General features: G+C 42.6%; 1 protein-coding gene across 1 annotated transcript in view; it reads left to right on the forward strand.

Annotated features, from left to right (window-relative positions):
• Window positions 1-16,563, forward strand: part of LOC142379792 (eukaryotic translation initiation factor 3 subunit H) — a 52,479-nt gene that overhangs the window by 6,471 nt on the left and 29,445 nt on the right. Inside the window, exon 2 of the mRNA XM_075465062.1 lies at window positions 2,483-2,639. Within this exon, the coding sequence (XP_075321177.1) occupies window positions 2,483-2,639 (157 nt within the window). The remainder of the gene's footprint in view (window positions 1-2,482; window positions 2,640-16,563) is intronic.

Here is a 16,563-nt window from a genome sequence, read left to right on the forward strand (position 1 = left end):
TTGATGTTTTAGGCAGCTCAACAGTTCTGCTGAAATTTAAATTCTTAGTTTCTGGCACATGTAAAAGAAAAATCTTTGACACATCTGAAGAAATGCTTTACTCAGACTTTAGCAAGTCCGTCAGCTGGTGGTCAGTGAGCGTTGCCAGGCGACCTGACATCAACATCTGCAGTCCGCTGTAAGCCAGAACTGCAATGATGTGATCCGTGCCCAAGGAGGCAGTTGTTGCCAGTACTGGACCTGAAAGGTTTGCCATCAACGAGTCAATAATGTATCGTATGAAGGGACATCTAAGCACACGTGCCTGTGCAGAACAGCTCATATGGAATACTTTCCCGAAAAAGAGACGTGACTGGCAAAGGTTTCAAGTCCGATTCTGTGAAGCCTTCAAATGTGGTATATAAGTTCAGTTTCCTATTTGACTACTTGAAGCTTTAAAAAGGGACATATAATGGAATTTTTTTTCCTGTGCTTGAGAGCGTCTGAATTGGCTACCAACTCAAAAAGTTCAACATAACATAACCCCCATAACTTTGTTGGAGGCTGCCTGGGTGTGAAAATGTGTTTTTCAGTGAGCCAATCAGACGTGGTGCTGTGTTGTTCCATTAAACACAGAATCACCCAGCCTCCTCATCTTTATCTCCAGCCGCAACTTTTTGTAATGCTACATGTGCTGTATCTCAACAATAAGAAGTCGGAGCTCTTTTGCTCCTGCTTTTTTCTTTGCAGTTCATCAGTAGTTCTAAAGTCCACCTAACTTAAGAGAAATGAGCCGACAGTGCCTTACTAGGGTTTACCAATTTGAGACCGAGGAATTGCAGCATGATTTTGACTTTCTACGAGCCTCTGGCTAGCTGCTCTGTTATTTCAGCGTTCCTATTTGCAGTGTGGTGTTCTAACAACCTGGGCCACCTGAGCCCATAACTCATGCCCTGTGGACGATAAGTGGTGTGTTGGAGTTAGCTCACTAAACAACGTTAAACGGCTGCTATGAACACAGGCGTGAAAGCAGGGATGAGAAAACCTTCTCTGTGTTGTATTCTGACAAAATCATGTCACAGACATTTCATTAAGACCCTGAGAAATTTTGTCAGCTTGTCGGCTGGTTTCCCCCATGCTGAGACATTTTAATGGAGCCTTTCTACTTTGCAGTGACCGCCTCTGACCACTCACAAACTTATCTTCTAATGTTCTCCAGAGTTTGTTAAGATGTTTGAACAATGAGACTCGGCCTTTTCCCACAGTTGCTGTTCACACTGGCGCATCACAGTGGGGGGCTTTCTGGAGATGCTCTCTCCCGGCTCCATGTGCCAGGGAGGGGTGTGGGCGAACCGCTGTCTGGGGCGCGCAGGAGGCAGCATGGGATGGAGAAATTACTCTAGGAAATCAATGAGTTTTCCTTACAAACTTGTTGAGAATAGCAGATTAGGCTCCTTATTCGTGTTGATGTGAGTCCTGCATGTGTCTGCACGTATCCACAAGAGCAGGGAGAAAGCATGGTACAGGTCAGCAGAAAGGGGGAAAGGGGCTCACGAGCGCAGCAGCGGTAAATGCTCCAGAATATTTGCTGACACATTTGTACATTGGAAAACTCTCAGCAGAAAGTCTGGGGTGAATGTTGCAGCCATTTGCATTCTCGCATGACGCCGCTCCGGACCAGCTCGAGAACGTTTCAGGACTACATGCGTGAAGAGGATCTCCCGGTCCACCGTGTACATGGAAATATTATACAGACACAACACGCACCTTTTAAGGAGCGTGTTGTGTCTGTGTGTGGTGTGCTGAAGCGGGCAATTTGTCTTTCATTGAGGCCACGTTTGGGAATATCTATTTTTCTTTTTAGTTCAGGGTAGCAGGAGCCGCTCCTAACAGTTGCTGTGTAATTATTTGTATTTGCATTATTTTAATTATCCAGTATGTTGTGGAAAGGTTTAGCCTTCAATTTGTTGCTGCTGTACGACTTCTTGTGTATTTAAAGAATGTAAATTCATAATGGAACCGTTCTTAATTAAAAAAGTTTTCTCGCTCTCGAAGAGCGCACATTGCTTCTTAATGAGGGATTTTTGTAAATACATTAGAATAAAGTTAATTGTGTATTTTAAGGCCACGTTATTATTGTTTTCACTGTCCTCATTCATATCAATTAAATAGTTTAATTTAGTCGCACAGCAATAAAACAAAACTGGGGGAAAAATAAATCTGCAGCGCGACCTGTGTGGCTTTTGAAAAGAAACCATCCGATGCACATCTCAGACTAATGAGCACCAATCAGCATTGCAGGCAGAGCCGCAGCTGAACTTGATGCCACAACGCGGCATCGCAACAGAAATGTAACTCCTCACATACATCCAGAAAATAAAGTCCCATTTCCAGAGTTGTCACTAAATGCAGGCTAAAGCCTCCTCACTTGCCACTTTTCGTTTCGTTTCTGTAGTTTGATATTGCAGTGATGTTCCTTTTTCTTTCTTCCGTGCTTTCACAGGTGGTACTGAAGATTATTAAGCACTACCAGGAGGAGGGCCAGGGCAGCGAGGTGGTTCAGGGCGTCCTGCTGGGCCTCGTGGTTGACGACCGCCTGGAGATCACAAACTGCTTCCCCTTTCCTCAGCACACCGAGGATGATGCAGACTTCGATGAAGGTAACTGAGGGCAGTGTCCTCTTTCCACTGGTGGTGCTGGTTGGCTGAAACTGTAAAAATGAATTCACATGCACACAATGAAAATTGGCAACATAAACTGAAGTGGACAGCTCTTCATCACCAGATGACTTTCCGAGATCATGATATTTGAGCGATGCTTTGGTGCTTTGTGTATAATTTTGAAACTGTTACAGATAAGAGCTTCTTTGTCATTTAAATTCTGCTGCATGTCATTATGAGTTGCAAATCTGGGTGATTAAGTTTTTAATTAGTTCTGAGTTCTTGGGTGGATATACCAGATGGCTGTGGAAATATTAGCTTGAAGCATTCTGTGATGAATATGATTCTGCTTCTGGTTGGAAAATTATTTTTTTTTTTAAAGATATTTGATATGTTCATGGCAAATGAAAGGTGAGCAGAGGTATGTATCGGTGATCAACTAGATTTTTATTATTTCCCAAATATGAACTTAAGGTGTTTGAGCCATATCGGAGCCTTCGGTTGACTGAACCATAAAGCTAAATGGAGAAATAGTTCATCTGTTTTTGAGAGATAAGCTGCTGATCAATATTCTTAACCTACTTAAAATGCTTTATAGAATAAGACTGACGTGGAGTACAAGCATATCAACAGCCCATTACATTTGAGTGTGTGTTGGCAGTGTGTGTGTGTGTGTGTGTGAGATGTAGGCGTAGTGTTGGGGACAATGCCGACTTCTAACTAAGCCCACGAGGAGCCTGGTGTCCTACGCTGTCAGTTCCAGGGTGGATGTGTGAGTGCGGGAGGGCAGGGAGGAAACGCTCCAGCTTATGAGGTTACAGGTTGACGTCGCAAACGCGCGCAGGTTTTCATTTTGTCGTTATCTACAAATGTCCCCCCCCCCCTTTGGCCTCCTGCCTCTCGTCAAAAGGCTGTCATGTCCTCTGACCTCCGCCCTTCCCGTACCACGCCTCCCCCCCACGTCTTGTTAGCCGCAACAGTGTCTGCTACAAACCGGGCTGAGCTCCGGGAGGAGGATGAGCAGATGCAGGGAACGGTGGACAGGGAGAAAATCCCAGTCTAACAGGCCTCCGCAGCTAATGAGCAAGCGTCAAAATTTCAGCAGGATGCAGACGCGCCAATAGTAGCTGTAGGTCGTTAGTGTCAGGAACCGCTCAGTGTGTGCGAGTGCCATTGCTTGTTGTGTTACTGACTTTCCATGTGCTGAATTTTCCATCTGTCACTCCTTTAAAGTTAACAAGGGCTTCAGCAAGTAGTGGCATGCTCTGAACCCAGGCAAATTTTCAGAGCTCCAGTAGAATCCTTTTCAGCACGGATTTTGATCCAGCTGTAAAAGATGACAGGCTTCGGGGCTGTCTGTCAGTGCAGGAACAAATTCAAAATGTAAATTGGATTTGGTCACGATGTACAGACTGTTGCTACCTTTTTTTTTTTTTTTTTTTCTTCTATTAAATGAGAACAGTACGTCACTAAGTAGATGACTCCACAGAATGCCGGCGTCTCGTTTTTCAGTTCTTCCCGGAAGGTATTCATGCTACACTCCATGATTGTACACTCTAAATCAGAACTACGGGAGGACAGTTACTGAGAGAAATGAAATTGTTGATCAGGCATACCATTTGAAATGGGTTTTACGTCTGAACATTTGGTCATTTTGCTGCCTGAATCGTCCACCCACGCATACAGCTGACGAGCCGGGCCGCTCAGCTCCCTCCGTCTCCTCTACTCTGCAGTAACTGATTGTTGGTGTTTCATTAGTGACGATGTCAGAGTGGGCCGCCTTGGCCCTCTGCAGGCCTTCAGCAGAAGGTAGAACAGAAGTGTTTTGCTGAAGTGTGAATCAGACTTCTAAACAACAATATTGAATATTGTTGAAATACAAGAGCTGCACTATCTGTAAGAGTAGTATATAATAGGTCTCATTTGGCAAAAACAAACCCAACACAATTCTTCATAACCTGTTATATTTAGAACAATCCTTTGCCACTTGCCTTAAATCGATCTTTCCAACAACGTATGTCCTTGTAGGTAAAATAACTTTCGCAGATCTCTTACTGGGTTCTAGAAATCCTTGAAAATGCTTGAATTTTAAAGTGGCCTCTCTAGGTTTGGAAAGTGCATGAATTTTGGATACAGGGCTTGAAACAAAATGCACTGCTTTCGTAACAAATCACTATCTGATTTAGCTGTTTGCTATGTAGACACAAAAAAAACTAAGCAGAGCCCAATTCTTTTGCCTGGAGCAGCACGGCTACATTCATGTCGGCATCCAGCAGTGCCGACAAAACCAGTCGGGTGGAGGCAGCCAGTGGAAGTGAGGCAGGCATGACCTCTCTGCCACCCTGTGCCGTTTTTGCATTGTCTGATCAAGCAAATAAAGGACACTTGCACCTACTCAAGTCATTGGTAGTTTGATTTTCAAAGAATATTGATTGATGTTTCAGTGCATTCTCAAGGGTTAAAGAAAAACAAACCAAAAAAAATGGGCATAAAATGGAAGATTCTTCTTCTTTGGGTTAAATTTTGGAGTTTTCCCTCTCATTTTCCACATTTTGCCCCCTCTGTAAAATTAAACCACAAAATATAGCTTTGGTTCTTTCTAGCACTCGAACTTGTGATTTCACGTGACGAGGAAGTAAAACGAAACGACCCGTTTTTAGTGCACATTAACAGCTTTAGCTTTTACAGTTGATCACCACTGTGAGGCGCCGGAGAATATCTGAAAATTCGCCCGGCAAAAGTGTCAAAGTGCTTGAATTAGACTTTGAGAAAGGTATAAGCACTCCGCGTTTCAGTAATTAGCTTCAGCTGGAGGGTCAACAAGTAGCGGCAGCGATAATGTAATGTTCTTATGTTGACTGTTTGCTGCTGAAACTAATGTTTCAGTCGGCACTCTGTCATTCTGTTCAGTGGTTGCTCAGGTTTTAGGGATGGGACATGCACGCACACCCAGACACACACACACACCGTTACACCACACACTCACGCTCACTTTAGAGGCGCAGGTGTTTATTTGCATTTTGACTAGTGTGTGATTTCTGGACAAGTTCTGGACTCATATACATTTTTTTTATATCGATGTCAAATTAAAAAAAGAATATTCACTGCGGGAAAAACTTTTTCCATGACACCACGATAAAGTTGTGGAAGGTTAAAGCCTCGCTGACGGCTTTAAAAACACACTCCTTTCAAAGATTCACACAAAACTGCCATTAAAACACCAACGGCTCCAGAAATTGATTAACACTGAGCTGCAGAGCCACACCTCTGACCTTGTTAAAAATGGATGTTTCAGAGGGACTGAAAGAGTTTTGCAAGTTGATCTTTTTTGGCAAGATGTGCTCTGAGGCAACTGCCCGATAGGAGTAGCTTACAGTGGTGACGGGGTCACTTTGTTATGCAGTCTCTCTTTCTTTGTACTGCGTAATCGTGGCCAGAGGGTTAAGTTGGAGGGGTGTTGGATGGGGATCTCCGTCTACAGCTGCTTGAAGCCTCCAGCCTGATTATTATTTATTTATTTATTTTTTTTTTTTCCCCCCAGACGGAAGGTGTGGAGTGCCCCCATTACACAAAGCTCACAACTCAAGTCCCTCAAAGAAAGAAGCACCCCTGATCTATGTTATTGCTTGTATGAATGTGTCACAGTGCTGTTGCCAGATCTCTGACTCTTTCATTGGCACTCTGTTATCTGTTAATCCTCACACCCCCTGAGTAACGATTAAACCCCGAGGTAGAACTTTAGATTTGCAGCTAGGAAGACTCACTCATGCAGCTAATGCGCTCCCCACCTGGCATCACCAGATCCTCCCGGATACTCTCTGCCTCTAAGGGCTGCGTGTGTGGATAGATCAGTTTGCCCTTTGTGTTTTTGCGTTCGCTGGCATCACTTTTTGTATGCGTGTGTGTATACCTGAATCATCTGAATCATCTTACTCTGACTCATTGCCTGCTGGAAGCTCCTGAGTTAGAATTACTTCTGCGATTTCTTTCTCTGAAGCAACAATGTTGAGGATTGGCAGCTACGTTACTGCATATTTTGTGTTTAGTTATTTTCCTCCTCTCTCCCTCTGTCTCTCTGTGTGCGTTCATGTTTGTGAACATCCACATTGGTGCGTCTGTGCGTGCTATTCTAGGTCTTCATCAACAGGTGCCAGTGTGGGGCTGTGTAAGTAGGACAGTCAGTGGCAGCAAATGTGGTCAAAATGAGTGAGAGAAAGATGGAGGGGGAGTAATTGAGCACACACAGCAAAATCATCGGATTATGGAAAAAAGGAAGAAAAGAGAGCATTGGCTGAACCCCAACCCTCCTATGTCCAACTGAACGTATGGAGAGGGAGATGTGTGGAAGCCAGGCAGAGATTCTCAAGGCATTGTGCACTATCAAGGCACACGAGGAGCATGTTAATAATGGATGCTGGCCTTCTTTGTAGTGACATCCGCGATAATGCAGTACAAAGAGTGATTATTATGAATGCAGGCATACACAGAATTTACATGAAGCCTTCCGAGGTACAGGGACAAGCTCTGCAGATTAGTTGTGGGAATTTCAATAAAGTATAGTCAGTAAGTCAGAAAACATGCCCCAGCTTTTCAGTCGGGTTAAGATCTAAACTCTGACTTAGTCTATGCAGCACCGTGAATCTTTGATTTTTCAGTGATTTTTGTTGGAGATTTGCTGCTGTGCTCTGAGTCATAAAAAACAGCCCATCTGTAGCTGTCGGACAGGGAGCGGAGCAAACGCCTGCGCTTTGGTCTCGTCTGTCCAAGGGACCTTGTTCCAGAAGTCTTGTGGTTTGTTCATATAAAACGTTGCAAACCTAATTTTTTTTTTTTTTTTTAAATAGAGGGTTTAGGCTTTCTCCTGCAACCCTTCCTAACAAGACATTCTTGTTCTGCCTTTTTTTTTTTTCTGACTGCACTCTCTTGTATTTTAACATTTAACAGCTAAATGAGGCCTGTAGAGTCTGAGATGTATCTCTTTGGTCTTTTGCAGTTTGTCTCAGCAAGTTCACCACAAGGTCAGACTAGCCAATGCTGAGCCGTCTACTAAGAATACCAGTAAGGGTATTGAATATTTTGCCCTTGTGAACAATCTTTCTCACAGTAGAATGATGGACTCGAAATAGTTTGTAAAATGGCCTTATAACCCATCCCAGATTGATGGGCAGCAACAATTGCTTCTCTAAGAGCTTTCCTGATGTCTGTCCTTGGTGGCATTGTGTTAACAGACATCTGAAGGCTCCAGATCAGCAAACTGCCAAAACCTCTTCTTTTAGAGAAGTGCTTAAATCTGCTGATGATCAATGAATCAAGTGGATTTGATGAGCAGCCGCTGGTTGCTCCTTGCCCTCTTAATTCCCGTGCAATCAGCAAGGATGAACTACATTTTTACGCTCTGCTGTTGCATTTTGTCTTAGTTTTTGTAAAAAAAAAAAAGAATAAAAAAGACATGATGTGCTCCATCATGTGTTCATTTAAGATTGTATTTACCCAATGTTTTTATCTTTTTCCGTGATGTCTCGATGTAAAACCTCTCTGTTTCGCATTAGTTAAAGATCAGCGTACAAAACATTCAGGACACGTCCTCTCATTTGGCTGATAATCATTTTCGCTGCTTAAAATGACAAATCTTACCGGTGGCAGATCTTATCGGTTGTTACTAATTAAACATAATTCTGTGAATAACTTAATGACCAGCCAAAATAAAATGAGGCCATTGCCCCTCCCCCATATCTGCAGTCTGTACTCTGCCAAACATTGTTTATTAGGTTTAAAAGTAACGCTGCGAGTTTCTGTGATCCAAAACCACTCGAGCATTCCAGTTTTGTATCTATAATGGCGGCTGATCAGATCCATAGATGTGAACAAGGACTTCCCTTGTTTTTACTAAGTAGGTCATTGTTAAAATGTTGTGTCCTTCAGCTTTTACACTCATGTGTTGGGTGTTTAATGGGCGTTAAGGTAAATAAGAGTAACACAGTATTAGATTACGAGTTGCTCAAAAAAAAAAAAAAATAAGGCATCCTATATGAACGCGTCCAAGGGGGGGAAAAGGCATTACAACGTTAATCTTGGTTGGTCAAACTGAAAACAGAGTTTTCGTGAGAAAATGAGTGAGTTGTGCTTTTGGCCTGTGAGGAGACTGCAAAGATAAACTGTTACACTGTACCAGTTCTGCTTCGAGTGTGTGTGTGTGACACTGCAGTGTCACCAGTATTTGGTATCCTGACGACGGAACAGAATTCACCTGCTCTCACTCTGTTCCTTATTCTCCTTCAACTCAATCTTAATCTTTTCTTTCCCTTCTTTTCAGACTCACCACAGGTGGGCGCTGCTTCGGCCTTTATCTCCCACCATTTTCCCTCATTGTATTTAGCCCCCCACCTGCCTCCTTTAGAGTATCCCTGTTGGGATAATTGTGTACCCCCAAAAAAGGGAGAATTTTATTTGGTGAAAATCACATTTCAATGAGCAGTAATGTTTTGTTTTTTTAAAAGAATCGCATTGGTGCCAAAACACAGAGAGACAGAATTGACAAAACTGAAGGAAGATAACTATTCATCTTCTAATCTACATATTAAGATGCGTATTACATGTGTGACGGTTGTCCCCTCAGCAAGCAACTGCCAAGCCTTTCCTTCTGGCTGTCCCCCCTACCTCATGCCAAGCTACTAGATCTCTGTCCAATGCCGGTTGAAGGGGCTGCCAGACCCCCTGTCTACCCTCACATCATGGGTCCCATTGGCCCAGAAGATGGGAACAGTTGTCAGGCCGGTGAAACAAACAAGTTTGCACAGGGCTTGTTTTGTGTAACGGCCTGATGCAATAATTAGATTGTTTTTGTGGGTAGGTCTGTTAGACAACCCATCACGGTGTTCTTTAAGCCAAAGAGCATTTCATTTGGACACATGACATGTCGGCATATAACACGGCTGTGGCGACTCAAGTTCTAACAAGTCACACAATTTAAAAAGAGCAGGATGTTTCTTGATGTATCAACAACCTGTAGTCATTACAACAGGATTTTGTTGATTGGCACCCTCTTCTCAGTTTGCTATTTGTTGTTTATGTCACTCCCGCTGCTACTGTTTGAAATACACAACAAACCAATTAGCCACATAAATTCAGATTGGACTGAATAAGCCAAGGATGTGAGATGTGAATAAAAATGGCTCCGTGCAAGGGTAATCTGTCTGCTACGTTTAAAACACCAAAATGAATGGGGATACAATAGGTCCTTGTATCATTTCCCAGTACTTATGTTTTCATGTGTATTTTGGTGTAGATTTGGTATAAACACAACTGTGTCTTACAGATTAGAGATTATCAGTGTCTGTAGTAATTTCTAATACTGAACATACTTATTTAACCTTATATGTATCTGTGGGGGGGGGTTAGTTTCTGTCAGTTTCTGAAGCCCTAAATGAGTTCACCATGGGTGCGACCTGCATTTTGAAAGTTTAAGGTTAAACTTAATCATTATCTGCCATTGGCCTCCTCCACCCCTGTCCATCCACCCATGATACCTCCACTGCCTGCATACTCTACGGCTCTTGAGTTGTTTGATTAATGCACCCCTGTAGAGAAGAAATTCTCGAAGTGAAAGGATCTCTGAGGGTAACAGTGAAGCAATCAGAAAAACTAAATCAATTAAAGTTGTTGACTACAGAGAGACCATGCTGGGATTCTAAAGTAAAAGAAAAACAAAACAAAAACGTAATCTTCTTAAACGATGGCAAAGCAAAGGAGGTGAAAACACAAACAGAACTTATTAAGGACATTTACATCAGCATTTATCCCCAGAGAGGTGTAGCCTTCAGTTTTCTGAGCTGTGTCGTCGGTGGCAGACATGTTCATGGTGGGTTAATTGAAGTCAGGGGGATTAAACTACCTCTGCCATGAGCGCTCCATTTTTCTACAAACACTTTTCAGTATGCAATGAGGTGTGTGTGTGTGTGTGTGTGTGTGTGAAAAGTTTGGAGGACTCCCCTTCTGATAAGGTCCACCTTGGGGGTTAGCTCTCCAATAGATCACTCTACCTGCCCCAAATGGGAAATTGATTTCCTCCGTTTTCCTGCTCTCCTTCACTGAGGCAAATTAGAAATTTCTTAGCAGCCCACCTTTTAAATAGGATAAAAAAAAAAAAAAAAAGAGAATACACTGTTTTAGGATTTTTCTTTTAGGACCACCTTGGTCTTTTCTAGATCTATAAAGAATGCTCTTCTTTACATAACTTTACCCCTCTGTCTTAGCTCTGTAACTCCCTGTTCACTGTTGTATAAATCTGAGTCTGGATATAAGCTGCTTGCTGGAGCGGTGTCTACATTTGAATGCTCTCCTGGTGGTTTAAATCAAGAGTGCGAGTCCCCTGGATGTAGTTGCAATCAGCATCGGTTCCGCTGTTTCATTCATCTGCTGCTTTGTCTCACCACAGTGCTGCCATACATTGCATTTTGTGTGTGGAGGGAAATCAGAATGCATTACTCCTAAGTTCTGATCCAGGTGGGCTGTGGGGAGAAGGGAGAGGGTGACGGGTAAAAAGGAGAGGAGAATGTGACAACGGTGAGAAAAATTGAGGAACAACGAGCTGAGAGCGGCGAAAGGAGGATTGAGGAGCGGGAATGGGGAGGTGATGGAAAGGAGAGAGTTACGAGGGAAAATGAGGGCAGCCAAGCAAAAGATTGAGAGTTGGAGCTTAGGACGGGCAGCAAAAGTAAACTGCTGTGAGAGAGATGCAGGTGCAAAGTAACGGATAAAAGAAAGGAGAAAAAATTGCAGTGAAAAAAAGGAAGAGTAGAAAGAATTGTGTTAGTGAAGAATAGTTATAGAGTGAGAGGAATAAGCAAATGACTCCACACCACTGACAGAAGCAGCTAAAGGCCAATAATAGGAATTCTTCCTTTTGGCCCTCTTTCCTTATTCAGGTAGTTGTTCCCATTTTATATCAGAGACTGAACCTTTTTAATGCTCATCAAACCCTTCAATGTCGCCTAACATTGTCTGGGCTGAAGATTAAGTGTGTGACTTAGAAAAATCTGAATATCATAAAAGCATCCTTGCCCATTGCTGCTGGTATGATCACAGGTGGGCCCGTGTTTACTCAAGCGAGTCTGATCGCTGTATTTCTAAGCAGGTGTAGCCACATGGGATCCGGTAAAGACAAATGACTTGGGTGCTGCCGCAATTAGTTGTCCCTGCATAGACACTGAGACCTGTATGAGAAAGGCTTGAGTACTAGCACCTGTGAATACATGGATAAATGTATTCACAGGTATTATGTACTGTGTTATGTATTATGTATCATGGATACATAGATGCTAAATCTGAGGTATAATAAATGGCCGTTTTGGGGTGAAATGTAGAATTTAACATGAATTATTTAAAAAAAAAAAAAAGGTAATTTTTGATAAATGTGTTTGCATTTGGAATTCATTGCCAGTGTCCGTATGGACATTTAGACCTTTTTTTTTTTTTTTAAAACTCTTATTTGCTTTTCGAATTAATGTAAATTCTTCAGTAGTCTGTACATTAAATAAGAGCCTATACAATTAAAATGGATGTGTGAATATGGTGCTGATGTCTATTCTGCTGCTGCACGGTACTGGAAAGGAAAGGGCATTTTAGAATGATTTGGAGGGGTTTATTTGTGAAATGTATCTGCACAGAACATAAGAATAAAACCTGGGAACTGTCCTTCCTTGAACTTTAGTACTAGAGATTTAGGTGCTTGCGCCAGACACCGGAGAGGAAGCCCCCTTGTTTCTCCTGCTTAGGGGCTGTCATTCATGCTTCCCTCTTTGGGAGTGAGGCTATTTCGAGGTTTGTGGCAGAGCTGTCTACGCAGGGAGAGAGAAGGCTGCTGAGATGCTCCCACTGTGTGTAGGCATCTGTCAGTGGGGGAGAGGATGGGTTCACTCGCCCCATCCCTATGGCTAGGGAGGAAGTCGGGGACCCTCTGGCAGACAGAGCAGGAAGACTGCTGGATGTCACGGGAAGCAGCGCTTCTGCTACTAGTGGAATTAATACACAGATTAAACTCTCAAATCTGTTTGATTTCTTTTTCCAACCAAATTTTCTCTTTGAGCATTTTCTCCTGGTCATCATTTCAGTGCGAGCTCACAGTATCGCACAATTACTCGATATGTTTTGGGAAGTTACGATAACGTTAAGATGCGTATCTAAGAACCTTTAAGTCTTTGTTCCTGCTATAACATAATCTGCAAATCTTATAGAATATTCACGGAAAATGAGAACCTCTTGGGTTTTCCTTTCGTGTCTTTGGGGGAATGGGTTGTTAGCCTTGGCTGGCACCTCATGTTCTTCAACGGGAGTGCTCACATTGCTCTTTCGATGCTGAAACGATACATCGTGCAGCCAAAATCTGTCCAATACATACTTGACAGTCATCGACTAAGCATATTGTTTAATCAAAGTTGGAGAAGAAGATCAAGTAAACTTCTTCTTCCCTTTTTGTCCCTTTTTAAAAAAGATAAACCATGATCTGAAAAGATGCGTCACCATTTCCCCTTCCGCCTCGTCTCCCTATTCCCACTATAAAAAAAACAAAGCCCCGTGACAAGCGATGCTGGCAAATGTGCACATGGTGAACTTGTCGGTGTGTTGTGCACACAAAGCAGCTGTCTCGCCATGCTCTCACTCTGTACTTCAGTACATCCCTGAGTGCGTTTTTGTGCCTGTTTGTGGCGTTGTTTGTGTGTATTTGGATCTTCATGCACGTGTAAGGGAGGGAGCTCTCCGCGGGCTTTGCTTAACTAAGATTAATTGCACCTAATCCACTGTGCCAGGTGGAACACTGGCCGTGGTGGGTGCACTCACGCAAACACACACATGCTCACAAATGAGGCTCACACATCCCATTACAGCCTTGCTGCTGAAAATTAGCCCCGCGCTTCTCTTGACACCCCGGACCAGACCACAACTCGATACCACCATTTACTCCCCGACAAGTCGCACATTTATCACTGCTCCATTTTTTTTCCGACAGATGAACGCACGGACGGACAAACCGCTGTGGCAGACGGGCAGGCTATCTGCTCTCTCGCATCAGCACCAGCTGGTCCGGACAAAACGTTGGTGTTTGTCCTCTTTTCTCTGTGGAGAAAGGGAGGGAAAGATTGCTTAGACTTGGTCCTTTGACAGTTGTATTTCTGGTGTCGCTTCTCCAGGGACAAATAGTAGAGTGTCGGAATTAATTGGAAGGGAAGTGGTCCGGAGTCTAAGATGTATTTGAACTGCGCCATGATACAGAAAAGTTGGTTAGCAGCACAAATGAACAGCATTCAATATTAATTAGTTGGTAGGCTCATCTGCCGTGTGAAGTCACCCTGAAAATAAAGCCTGCACATCATCCTGATGCTGAAGAAAGGTTGATTGGCCTCGTTGATTAAACTTTGTTCATTCGGTGTGCTGGAAATGTGGCTTCGATTTGATTACGAGTTCTATTTTGATAGCAAACTTTCCTCTTTAAGCCATGTGCAACTGTTTAAAGTCCATCATAAAAGATGGATCATTATTATTTGTCTAATAACTGATAATGAAATGGGCACAATCGACTCATGACTCATCATTTTCTCCTCTCCTCATCCTGACCCCTTGACGATCGATGGTCGAGTCACACACACCAGCCGCTTTGTTCTGCCATCTCTCTGTCACACTCATGCACCCCTCACATTGATTGTTTTATTACTCACTTTACAAATTGCATACTTTGCTGAAAGACGGGGAACTTCCTTCACCCTCTTTCTACCTTTCACTCGTCCTCCCTCCTTCTCTTCTCTTCACCGCCCTGTGACTGTCTCTCATGTACATCATTATGATGTTGAGCGGTTGTCCTCTTTAATCATGTCGCTGTGTCACCATGCATATGAAGTATTAATACCACTGTCTTTCCCCCTCCCGTCTCAGTCCTGTCAGATGAACTAATTCTCCATCAGCGCCACAATTTAGTCATTCAAGTAATTCATTTGAGACTTATTTTCCCATTGCTTACATTCTCTGTATTGTTTATCAGTCACTTTTAGGGACATGTTCCAACCACTTATCTATTCTTAAGCTTTTATTTGAGTTGCAATTAATGAATTATTTTCAGTTGCCTGTTTTAATCCGTCATCCTTTGATTATTAGTTACCTCAAATGTGACACGAACATCATCATCAGACATTACAGCTTATCTAAAGAGGGAAAGGGTTTTTATCTAACAATTTACATGGTGAGTTTACATCTTCATTTTTATAAATCTTTGTCTCAACTCCGAGCTGGCCTTTTACATGCAGAGTTAAGGAAGACTGGTCCACATACAGCGAAGGAGAGAGGCAAGTTCCCTTTATCTTGGCTGATCGCAGATTAAAATGACAAAATAAAATCATAGGTTGGTCGCATGTGATTTCCTTTCATGCCGACCAAAACTTATTTGGTGGGGGTGCCATAAATTCCCCTATGTAGAAACCCCCTGCCTTATCTTTAAAGATGTTCATCTGTTAATTAAGGATGCTCCAACCGACTGAGCCCTGATCATTATCAGCCGATATTTGTTATCAGTAATTTGACCGGTGGTCACTAAATAGCCTGATAGGAAGGGATGATCGCCTTTTTATAAATTATTGTTTTTACGTGGTGAGGAGAGTTGCAGTATCTCAAGTAAAGGGAAACGCAACTACTCAGAGTTGAGTGTAGTTTAGTTAAATGGACCTAAGTTCTATTTATTTTTTTTAAAAGCTATTGAGGTTTATCATCCATAAATGTACTATCCAGGTTGGATCACAACCATACACAAGTAAATCGCATTAATAAGAAAACCTGATCATGGCGGCACCACAAGCTGCAGGCAGATGTTGACCGTAAAGACATTTTTTTTCTCCCACTTCACTGGAGTTGAAGTTAGGTTCTTGTCTTATCATGAGTTCAATAAACATTTCCACTCGATTGTTAACCTGTCTTAAATGAAACTGGAGACCTCTACTTCCCTAACTGCAAATTAACTCATGGATAATTGGCGTATGGGTATACACTGTTTGTCATTGGTTGTAGCTGCACGAACGATGCTGCATGCTGCGTTCAATGTCATTACACAGCAGTTTCTCTAATCTATTCCCAGCAACCAAGAACAGTCTGTGGTTTCTAAGTTCTAAGATATAATGCTCATTTTGCCTCCTGATAAATCAGTTGCTGTCAAACCAAGATACCATCTATTCCATAAGTGTAATAGTTAATATAGAATATTGTTAGAAAATGGTACATAAGTAAAAAAAAAAAAAAAACAACAAGTTACATCTGTTACATAACAAAACGAAGGCTTTAAACACACCGTGTGTTTGATGATCAACATGTGTTTGATCCTCTGTTCAGCAATCAGCGATCAGCCCCAAAGTCCTGATTAGAGCTCCCTTGATGTTGTCGTGTGTAAGTTAATTTCGCTCGCTGGAGGTAAATATGGTTTGCTTCAGAGAGACGTTAGGCTTTACATCAGATTTGAACAGGTAGCGATTGAGCTTGCAGTGTTTTTTGGCTCAGAAATTTAACAGGCATATGTGTTGTGTGGGACACAAGAAGCACGGTCAAGCTAATGTTGCAGTGAATGAACGCCGTCAATCTGGGCAATAGTTTCAACTTCAGAGGCTGAAATATTTTCAGATAAGTTTGTTTTCGCTTTAGTCATTTTAAATGGCTGTCTGTTGGGAATAATTGGATCCCCTTCTTTCCATTTATTGCGCCAGCATTATTGTCGCCCTCTAATCCAATTACCTTTCAGCTCGTGCGCGCAGACTTTTTCCATTTAAAATAAATTGCGTTGACTCAGAAATGTAGATTAGCAATGAAACACCGAGCCTTCAGAAGTTTCTGACTCTTCAGATCACAGGTGCTTTGCAATGGACTCGGGGGGGTGGGGGGCGCGGTGAAGGTGAAG

Source organism: Odontesthes bonariensis, chromosome 5 (assembly GCF_027942865.1).
Source record: "Odontesthes bonariensis isolate fOdoBon6 chromosome 5, fOdoBon6.hap1, whole genome shotgun sequence".
Lineage (NCBI taxonomy): Eukaryota > Metazoa > Chordata > Actinopteri > Atheriniformes > Atherinopsidae > Odontesthes > Odontesthes bonariensis.